Source organism: Gekko japonicus, unplaced genomic scaffold (assembly GCF_001447785.1).
Source record: "Gekko japonicus isolate JY-2015 unplaced genomic scaffold, Gekko_japonicus_V1.1 scaffold1085, whole genome shotgun sequence".
Classification (NCBI taxonomy): Eukaryota; Metazoa; Chordata; class Lepidosauria; order Squamata; family Gekkonidae; genus Gekko; species Gekko japonicus.
The window spans coordinates 492,877-503,727 of record NW_015159746.1 but is presented as its reverse complement, the minus strand read 5'-3'; the positions used below and the strand labels follow the sequence as shown (position 1 = coordinate 503,727).

The 10,851-nt window shown below is 51.5% G+C and overlaps 1 protein-coding gene and 4 non-coding genes across 5 annotated transcripts in view; all 5 read left to right on the top strand.

Moving 5' to 3' along the window:
- Positions 1–10,309, top strand: part of MSANTD3 (Myb/SANT-like DNA-binding domain containing 3) — a 15,705-nt gene extending 5,396 nt beyond the window's left edge. The window contains exons 2-3 of the mRNA XM_015405588.1: positions 4,659–5,108; positions 9,828–10,309. Of these exons, the coding sequence (XP_015261074.1) occupies positions 4,691–5,108; positions 9,828–10,237 (828 nt within the window). The 5' untranslated portion in view covers positions 4,659–4,690 and the 3' untranslated portion in view covers positions 10,238–10,309. The remainder of the gene's footprint in view (positions 1–4,658; positions 5,109–9,827) is intronic.
- TRNAA-UGC lies at positions 3,433–3,504 on the top strand. The gene has a single exon. It is a non-coding gene; the product is annotated as a tRNA-Ala (tRNA).
- TRNAA-AGC lies at positions 3,709–3,780 on the top strand. Its single transcript has one exon. It is a non-coding gene; the product is annotated as a tRNA-Ala (tRNA).
- Positions 3,847–3,918, top strand: TRNAA-AGC. The gene has a single exon. It is a non-coding gene; the product is annotated as a tRNA-Ala (tRNA).
- Positions 3,985–4,056, top strand: TRNAA-AGC. Its single transcript has one exon. It is a non-coding gene; the product is annotated as a tRNA-Ala (tRNA).
- Positions 10,310–10,851: the final 542 nt, after the last annotated feature.

Genomic DNA, 10,851 nt, shown 5'->3' with positions numbered 1-10,851 from the left:
GTTCAGCAGTGCATTTTATACAGTGGCTAACCAGACGGTTTTGAGAATGCAACAGACATCGCCCAAGGGGCGCATCTGCCCTCCAGTATGAACCCCAAGCAAGTGGCATTCTGGCATACGCAACCTTTGCATGTGGAGCTTACAGTCCAGCCTTTCTCCACCCTCTCCTTTTCCATTACTCCCTCTAATCCCCCCGTAAGAGTCTTAAGAAACTCACTCTAGTAACCAACAGGACACATTTCATTTGATCAACTTGTATACGCAATGAAGAAGCAATACCAGCGAATGAGTGCAGTCACCCGTGCCGGATAACGCGGGGGGCAGGGGAGGCTATTCACTCCTTAGTGATTTGACCTGCCACTGCGTGATCAGATGCAACGGTGGGTGAATCAGGGTTTTTTTTCTTTGCTGCGTGTTTCCGGTGCGCTTCAATGAGGGATCACTGAAGCAATGGGAGCGCGCTGGAGCGATCACACGAGGAAGTCCGTCTGCGGCCCGTCGCAAACCCGTTTGATACTGCCCGAATTTTTTAACTCCGCTTCTTCGGCGGAGCGAGACGGGGTTGCCGCCGGTGTGGGACGCCTGCCAGATGTTCCCGTGTGATTGCGCTCTTAAAATCCACCCAGCAGTCGTGCCTGTTGCGCAGCTAATTCCGCGTGTGATCGGGACCAATGTATGGCATGGAAGATACCATTTCCAGGGTCAGATCTTGGTTTCCAAGATACAAGTGAGCGCAATGGAAAGGCTAGCCGGCAACCTACTTCAAGAGGCTTCCTGACCCACTTTTGAGGTCCTGACCCTCAGGTGGGAAACACTGCTCTGAATCCAACTCACTTTGTTTTCAACTCCAGATTGAATCCGTTTCACCAGTAGAGGCGCCTTCCTTCCACGGAAGGGGCCTTCCCCTGACCCTGAACACTCTTTGGACATCTTGGATCGGAGCAGTCTCCTCCTGCCGGTGGAATGCAGCTCCCCTAGCAAAACAGATCTGCAGGGTTCCGGCCCTCCTCTGGTGGTCTGTGTTTCTACATGGGGTCTGGAGGAGGCCTCACTCCCATTATTCAGAAGAACACCGCTTGAGTCCAGGGGCACCTTTAAGACCAGCAAAGTTTAATTCCGGGTATAAGCTTTTGTGCACGTGCCTGCTTCTTCAGATACAGTGACACAGACTTCCTCAAGCCTTACATATAGGTCACTTTCACTGTATCTGAAGACGTGTGCCTGTCCACGAAAGCTTATGCCCAGAATTAAACTTTGTCGGTCTTAAAGGTGCCCCACTGGACTCAAACTTCGTTCTGTTGCTTCAGACCAACACGGCGACCCACCTAAATCCCATTATTCGGGGTTTTGTATCTTGCAGAGGGATAGACAAGACACCTCCCAGGCTTGCTAGTCAGTCTGAATTGGAGAAGAGCTGTCTAGCGCAAAACTGCCCAAAAGCCTTTTTCTCTCCATGGTGGTGCCCCATGTGGCATTGAATGTTCTTACACCACATGGACAGACTCCATTTCCCATGCTGGAAGAAGATGAAGAGTCGGTTTTCATACCCTGCTTTTCCCTGCCTTAAGGTGTCTCAAAGTGGCTTACAGTCAGCTTCCCTTCCTCTCCCCACAGCAGGCACCTTGTGAGGTAGACGGGGCTGAGAGAGTTCTGAGAGGCCCAGCGTCGCCCAGCAGGCCTCACATTTCCCAAAGCAGCGTCCAATTGCCTTGCCTTCCTCTCCCCACCACAAGCACCTTGTGAGGTAGGTGCTGAGAGAGTTCTGAGGGAACTGGGACTGGCCCAGGCTCGCCCAGCAGGCCTCACACGTCTCAGAGCAGCTTACACTCGCCTTCCCTTCCACTCCCCAGAACAAGCACTTTGTGAAGTAGGTGAGGCGGAGCAAGTTCTGAAAGAACTGTGACTGGCCCAAGGTCACCCAGCAGGCCTCACATTTCCCAAAGCAGCGTCCAATTGCTTTCCCTTCCTCTCCCCACAACAAGCACCTTGTGAGGTAGGTGGAGCTGAGAGAGTTCTGAGAGAACTGGGACTGGCCCAGCATCGCCCAGCAGGCCTCACACGTCTCAGAGCAGCTTACACTCACCTTCCCTTCCACTCCCCGCAACAAGCACTTTGTGAAGTAGGTGAGGTGCGGAGCAAGTTCTGAGAGAACTGTGACTGGCCCAAGGTCACCCAGCAGGCTTCGTGTGGAGGAGGAATCAAACCCAGCTCTCCAGGTCAGAGTCTGCCCCTCTTAACCACGACACCACACCGTCCAAATGCCCTTGGGAAACTTGCACAAAGATAGTATTGCCTTGTCGTTATTCCCGATATATTGAGGTATACTATCTCTGAGCTAGGAGGCTTGATTTAGCTCTTCTTGTGACTAAAGAAAAGCTAAGTTATATCATACATGTGTGCGTTAGAGGGCCTTTAAAAAAAAATAACAGCTAGTGGCCCTGACCACATCTGACAATAAGTTAACATAGGCTGCGGTCACACGGAACATTAGCCACGCTAGAGAGACGGAAGATAGGCGGATTTTCCGGGCGCGATCTCACCGCCACATCTGGGAAGCGTAGCGCTTCCGTGGCTCATCCGAGGCTTCCTGCCGAAGATGCGGGGTAAAAAACTAGTACCTCCGAGGTACTAGTTTCCGGTAACCGCGGGGCAAGGGCAGGCGTCTGATCGCGTTTCCGGTGGCATCCGGCGCCCGCCCATGTCCCCTTGCAAAAAGGGTGGGTATTTTCCAAGTCTCCATGGATGCGCAGAAGCAACTAACGGAGCATGCGCATACTTTGGTGTACAAAAATACCCCAAACCCGTTTGCCGCACCGTGCCGCTTCTTTGCCGCACGGCAGGATTGTCCTATGATTGGCACCTCCCCCTACCCACGGGACCTCCACTGAACCTCCACGGGAGGTCTGATCGCGCAACCGTGCGTTATTTAGCCCCGGGGCAAACAGCCACGCCTCCCCACACCCCCCCGCGATATCTAGCCCGTGTGACCGGGGCCATAAATCAGTTTTATGCCACGTGGATTAATATTCAGCTGCTCTGAACTTAGTACCAGGATTAGCAGGGCTGCATCCACATGTGCCTGGGTGTTGTGAGATTGTTGCCTTGTAGCAGTTAACGCACAACTGGATTTCCCAGTGTGGGTAAGGCAGATTTGCAAATGACACCCAGATGCGGCCCTGGCCGAACGATCGTGGCCACTGATGTTTTGGGAATGTTATGCAAAACAACAGCAGTTTTGTGTCTTCACATAAAGATATAAGGCTTAATCTGGTGCTTTGCCTCCAATTGAGGGAGGGACTGTGACTCAGTGGTTAGAGCAGCTGCCTGGCATGCAAAAGGTCCCCGGTTCAATCCCTGGCATCTCCAGTTAAAAGGACCAGGCAGCAGGTGATGGGAAAAACCTCTGCCTGAGGCCCTGGAGAGCCATGAAGTGGGGTTGTAGCTCAGTGGCAGAGTGTCTGGCTTGCATGCAGAAGGTCCCAGGTTCAATCCCCGGCAACTCCAGTTAAAAGGGCCAGGCAATAGGTGATGGGAATGACCTCCACCTGGGACCCTGGAGGGCCACGAAGCGGGCCTGTAGCTCAGTGGTAGAGTGTCTGCTTGGCATGCAGACGGTCCCAGGTTCAATCCCCGGCATCTCCAGTTAAAAGGGCCAGGCAATAGGTGATGGGAATGACCTCCACCTGGGACCCTGGAGGGCCACGAAGCGGGCCTGTAGCTCAGTGGTAGAGTGTCTGCTTAGCATGCAGAAGGTCCCAGGTTCAATCCCTGGCATCTCCAGTTAAAAGGGCCAGGCAATAGGTGATGGGAATGACCTCCACCTGGGACCCTGGAGGGCCACGAAGCGGGCCTGTAGCTCAGTGGTAGAGTGTCTGCTTAGCATGCAGAAGGTCCCAGGTTCAATCCCTGGCATCTCCAGTTAAAAGGGCCAGGCAATAGGTGATGGGAATGACCTCCACCTGGGACCCTGGAGGGCCACGAAGCGGGCCTGTAGCTCAGTGGTAGAGTGTCTGCTTAGCATGCAGAAGGTCCCAGGTTCAATCCCTGGCATCTCCAGTTAAAAGGGCCAGGCAGGAGGTGATGTGAAAGACCCTGGAGAGCTGCTAGCCTGAGTGTGATGGACGAGAGTTGCCAGTTCTGAGTTGGGAAGTACCTGGAGATTTTGGAGGCGGGGCCTGAGGAGGGCAGGGTTTGGAGAGAGGAATCATGCCACCTTCCAAAGCGGCCCATTTTCTCCAAGTGGACTGATCTCTGTTGCCTGGAGGCCAGTTGCAATCCCTGGAGATCTCCAGCCACCACCTGGAGGGTGGCAACCCTGTGGTCTGGTTCAGTGTAAGGCAAGCTTCACGTGTTCAGTACGAACAAAACACGAGACGCTTGAGGAAGAATTCACTGTTGTCGCCAATCTTCCCTCTAAGGTGTGGAGTCTTGTGAGCAAAAATTCTACTTTGTGAGCTACCGGCATGAAAGTTGGGAGCCAGCCATTTGGCTGCGGCATAAATTAGCTTGCCCTGAAGCCATCCTCCCTGAGCTGAGACAAAAATGTGTGAGCCGGAGGCTAAAAAGCTGGTGAGCCGGCTCACACTGACTCAGCTTAGAGGGAGCACTGGTTGTCGCTGTCGTTTTCAGATCTAAGAGTCCTCCCCTTGTTTTCCTAGGTTCTTCTGGCACCCTGGAGAAGCAACGGAAAATGCAAAACAGCGAAGTCATCAAGCCGGCCAAATACTTCTCCGAAGTGGAGAAGAGTGTGCTGCTTGCGCTGGTTGAGAAATACAAATATGTCCTGGAGTGCAAGAAAAGCGACGCCCGGACAATTGCCCTGAAGCAACGGACCTGGCAGGCCCTGGCGCACGAATATAATTCTCAACCCAGCGTTTCCCTCCGCGACTTCAAGCAGCTGAAGAAATGCTGGGAGAACATCAAGGCACGGACCAAGAAAATAATGTCCCATGACAGGCGGGATAAGGTCAAACGGAGTATAAGCCCGCTGATCAGTAATCACGTCCTCGGGAAGGAGAAGATCACTGGCATGGTGCCGGAGCAAGTGTACTTTTTGCAGAGTCCGCCGGAGGAGGATTCGGAATACCAGCCGGAGACTTCTAGTCAAGGTACGGCTCTGTCCTGCACTCAGACAAACTGCACTCGTGGCGTTTGCATTCCAGAAGCTGAATGAAATCACTTGTAAGTCCGTTCATCCATTCCCCTTTCCCTGAAGCTGGTTTCAGAGTTGTCAGGGCTAGGAAGTTTAGGGTGCCCTTCGAAGCAGAATTATGTTCTTCTAAGACCACTGATTTCAGTGGCCTCACAAGGGAGTTGTCTTGCTTAGCTTTGTTCAGACAAGATAATGGTCAAAAACGGTCTTGTGCCTGGTGTCAGGTGACTCATGAAGAAGAGGAGGAGGAGGAGATTGGATTTATACCCTGCCCTTCACTACCCGAAGGAGTCTCAGAGTGGTTTACGGTCTCCTTTTCCCTTCCCCTCCCCACAACAGACACCCAGTGAGGTAGGTGGGGCTGAGAGAGCTCTGACAGAAACTGCTCTTGACAGAACAGCTCTGAAAGAACTGTGGCTGGCCCAAGGTCACCCAGCTGCCTGCACGTGGAGGCGTGAGGAATCAAACCCAGTTCTCCAGATTAGAGTCCGCTGCTCTTAACCACTACACCAAACATGTAGTTATATGGTTAACAGGAATTGGCCCCCCCCCTTTGCTGGAAGCAAAAATAAAAGAGAAAGGCGACCTTAAAAAAAGAGGGGGGGGGAGAAGGAAAGAAAGAGAAGATGCTGGTTTTGTTGTTATAGTCTCTGAAGATAGTTTATTATGGTATCTTCTAAGCTTATTACAGTATCTTCTAAGTGTGTGCATAGGATATACATTTTTTAATGCATGTGTGCATATAGAGTACCAGTGTGGTCTAGTGGCTAGAGTGCTGGATTAGGACATGGGAGTCCAAGGTTCGACGTGCTCGCTTCGACAGCACATATACTAAAACTGGAACAATACCAGGGTTCGAATCCCATCCAAGTAGTAACCAGGCAACCCTGAAGGTTTTTCAAAGCAAGAGATGTTCAGAGGCGGTTTGTCACTGCCTGCCTCTGCATAGCGACCCTTTGGACTTCCTTGGTGGTCTCCCCTCCAAGTACTAACCAGAGCCCACCCTGCTTAGCTTCTTTAATCTGAGGAGATTGGGCTAGTCTGGGCTGTCCAGGTCAATGCAAGAAACAAACACAGGTGATCTGTCATTGCCTGCCTCTGCGTAGCAACCCTGGACTGCTGTGGTGGTCTCCCATCCAAGTACTAAGAAGGGAGGACGCGGTTTGGCTTAGCTTCTGAGATCTGATGAGGTCATGTTTAGCCTACTTTCCTGGCAATGGCAATATCGCCATCTAGTGGTGTGTTTATGTGGTGTGTGATATATGTAGATGGAGGTTCCAGGTTGTAGCATGTATTGGTCCAAAGAAAAATTCGAAAACTCGAGCCTGGTGATACCTTTGAATAAGACCAACCAAAATGACACCGACTGCTGTGTGTGCTTTTGAGCTCTCAACTTTTCTTCAGTTCAAAAAGAACTCAGAAATTTGCACACCGTATTGTGTTGCTTTGATTGGCTGTAACAAACGGCGTGATGTGGCTTGGGGTTTTAGGTGGTACAGTAGTCCCTGGGGTGGATCCAGGCGTCCTCCGAGTACCCTTCCTCCAGCTGAAGTGTCTCTTCCTCTAATGGAAGAACTACTTAAGTTGGACAAAGTATCCTTCAACTGGAGGAAAATGTCAAACACGAGCAGAAAGGGAAAGGTGAGATTTAAATATTTTAATAAGTAAGCAAGCTTTGGGGATGCGGAATGGTACAGCATAGCCTGATCTCATCAGATCTCAGAAGCTAAGCACGGTCGATACTTGGATGGAAGACTACCAAGGAAGACTTTGCAGAGGAAGGCAATGGCCAACCACCTCTGCTAAATCACTTGCCTTGAAAACGCTTTGGGGGGTCGCCATAAATTGGCCGTGACTTGACAGCACTTAGGAATAAGCTTTTCTCAGCAGAGTGGTAAGATGGAGTATTATCCACCGTACTGAATCTAATGTCTGTACCAACCTTCTTACAAGGACGTCGCAATGGCATCAGTGGCTGTTGTGTATGGAATAGAATGTATGAGCTTGAGTCTGACCAAGGTATTGTAAACCGACCTATCAGAACAAGGGACGTTCTGGAGGAAAGCAAAGTGATTGTTCTTTATTTAGTTATTTGATTTATATCCCGCCCTCCCAAAGGCTCAGGGCGGCTCACATGCGGCAAAGCCGAGGTATAAATTACAATAAAACATATAGTACAATACAATATTTAAAACAACAGTAAAAATCATCCTATATATGCTGAACCTATATAAATCTTCCAAGATGGGAACAGCCACCCAAATTTGGCGGCCAGCTATCTCAGTAGCGCGGTCTCCCGCTACGCTGTTCTGCCAGGCCAGGCCTGCCCCCCTTTAGTAGGGCAGCCGATGACACACTACCTCGGTGGTAGGATAGTGGCAGCGGCGGCTCCTACTCGAACGCCTGGCGGAAGAAGAGCGTCTTGCAGGCCCTGCGGAACTGCATAAGGTCCCGCAGGGCCCGGATCTCCTCTGGGAGCTTGTTCCACCAGGTAGGAGCCGCCACCGAAAAAGCCCTGGCCCTAGTAGGGGCAAACTTAATCTCTAATCTCTCGGGGACCTGGAACTTCCAGGAGATGGAGGTTCCCCGATCGTAGTGCTCTTGGGGGAACATACAGGAAGAGACGGTCCTTCAGGTAAGCCGGACCCTGGCCATTCAGGGCTTTAAAGGTAAGAACCACCACTTTGAAGCAAATCCGGTATGCTATTGGCAGCCAGTGCAGCGCTTGCAGCCCAGGCCAAATATGGTCTCGCCTAGAGAGGCCCAACAACAGCCTGGCCGCAGCATTCTCCACTAGCTGCAGCTTCCGGATTTGCGACAGAGGCAGCCCTAAGTAGAGAGCGTTACAGTAGTTATGTACTGCATTTGATTGGATCTTTTCTGACATGTGGGCGTGGCTTGCCAAACCCGGACTGTTTCAAAAGGAGCCTGTTGCTCCGTTGCTTGTCTCGTTCTGGTTCTTCTGACTTCGTGTTAAATAAAGCTGTTATCACTGTTCACCTGCTGCCTCGAGTCTCGTATCTAACAGTGGCATTATCTTGTTTTATCAGTTTCAGTTACCTTCGTTGGCATACGGTCTGATTTATATTCAAAACAGCTTCCCAATAAGGCTGAGAGAGAAAGATACTGACTTCCCTTGTGTCCACACAGTCAATTTATGGCTCAGGAGCAAAACCAGACATGTTCTCAAGTACATGGGAACTGAGCCGTAAAAAAAAAATCAGCCAATTCCCAACAAATGTCAGGTTTGGCCCTGGGTGAGCATTTGAACCTAGTCTGTTTGGTGGTGGTGGGAAGTGCCATCAAGTAGCAGCTGACATACAGCGACCCTGTAGGGTTTTCAAGGCAAGAGATGTTCGGAGGCGCTTTGCCTGCCTCTGCATAGCGACCCTGTACTTCCTTAGTGGTCTCGTATCCAGGTACTAACCAGGGCCAACCCTGCTTAGCTTCTGTGATCTGGTGAGATTGGGCGAGCCTGGGCCATCCAGGTCAGGGCAAGAGATGAGTAGAGGTGGTGTGCCGTTGTCTGCCTCTGCGTAGCAACCCTGGACTTCCTCAGTGGTCTCCCATCCAAGTACCAACCAGGGCCAACGCTGCTTGGCTTCTGTGATCGGATGAGATTGGGCGAGCCTGGGCCATCCAGGTCAGGGCAAGAGATGAGTAGAGGTGGTGTGCCGTTGTCTGCCTCTGCGTAGCAACCCTGGACTTCCTCAGTGGTCTCCCATCCAAGTACCAACCAGGGCCAATGCTGCTTGGCTTCTGTGATCGGATGAGATTGGGCGAGCCTGGGCCATCCAGGTCAGGGCAAGAGATGAGTAGAGGTGGTGTGCTGTTGTCTGCCTCTGCGTAGCAACCCTGGACTTCCTCAGTGGTCTCCCATCCAAGTACTAACCAGGGCCAATGCTGCTTAGGTTCTGTGATCGGATGAGATTGGGCTAGCTTGAGACATCCAGGTCAGGGCAAGAGATGAGTAGAGGTGGTGTGCCGTTGCCTGCCTCTGCGTAGCAACCCTGGACTTCTTTGGTGGTCTCCCAACCCAAATACTAACCACAGCAAACCCTGCTTAGCTTCCGAGATCTGATGGGAACAGGCTAGCCTAGGAGTGTCAAACATGCGGCCCGAGGGCCGGATTCAGCCCCCGGAGAGAGCTTCTATCAGGCCTGCAGTGGAACTGGCTGTCTTCTACTTCTTCTTCCAGTTCTGCTGCTGCTGCCTCTGCTGCGTCATCGTAGGTGTGCAGATACACACCTGAACAACATACTCAATATTGCAACGGCCCAGACATTTTGATGCAATAATTCAGAGCAAGAGGTGTCAGTTATCAGACACTGTCAGATAAACAAAATATTGCAAGAGTGCTAATGTTTTAAGCATGTTTTTATTTTAAGGTTTTTAAAAAACCCTTTGTGTTTGTGTCCTTTATAACGTTTATATCTCTGCTACCTGGCATGACATGTTATGACACACATGGCCCGGTCTGACAAGGTCTCATTTATGTCAGATCCGGCCCTCATAACAAATGAGTTCGACACCCCTGGACTAGCCTGTACCATCCAGGTCAGCGCCATTCTAGCCTGTTTACTGTGCATTTTACCCGTTGCTCCACTTGCATTCGGGGGGAGGGGAGATACATGGGCGGTGGTTTCATGTGATCCTCTCTTTGCCTTTCCCCCAGAACCTTTCACCGTCATAAACAGGGAACTGTGCGATGAGGAGAAAGAGCTCGTCCATTACCAGGTATGTGAAGGCACCTCGCAGTCCGAGCCCTCTTGCTCGGCCGTCAGACTCACGGGCAATAAGAACTTCCGCAGCAAGGCCGCCCAGGAGAGCGACCTGAAGAAGATGCACGAGGAGGAGCACCACCAGCAGATGTCCATCCTGCAACTGCAGCTGATCCAGATGAACGAGGTGCACGTGGCCAAGATCCAGCAGATCGAGCGGGAGTGCGAGATGGCGGAGGAGGAGCACCGGATCAAGATGGAAGTGCTGAACAAAAAAAAAATGTACTGGGAGCGGAAGCTTCAGACAGTTACCAAGGAGTGGCCCGTCTCTTCCTTTAACAGACCCTTCCCTAATTCACCCTAGAAGACGTGGCGGCGGCCAGTCGGTCGGATTGAACCCGCAGGGGTTCTTCACAAAGGGGGTTGGGATTCAGCGAAGCCGAGTTTGTATTTGTAGTGTGGGTGGCTGTTCGACGGGCTGTGCACGAGCAGTAAGGAAAAGCTAAAGAAAAAGTGGTGTCTAATTTAAAAGATGTTCTGTTTCTTTGGGGGGGGGAGATGGGGGGACGCTCCGTGTAGGGCTTTTCGAATAGGCACAGCAGTGCTGTTTCAGAATCCATTTATTTTTCTCTGCGATGGGTGCTTTCAGTCTAAGAGAGCCACAGAGTGGGTGTGCAATTGGGCTTTGAAATATCTGTCTGTCGGCTCAAAAAGCTGGAAGATCCCTCTTAGTTTTAAAGGGGGAAAGCCGGATCTCACGCCACAGTCACATATATTGAGACAGGCCTAGTTAGTGGGGGCCCCAGTCGTATCGCTGAGCCGGGGGGTGTTCTAGAACAGGGGTTCCCAATGTGGGGCCCGGGGACACCATGGTTCTCACCAATCCCTTTCCTGTGGCCCCACAATCATTTTTAAGAGAGTAGGTTTGGCCAGGTTGGGCATTTGCCCAGCAGGACTTCTGACTGGCCACTGGAGATG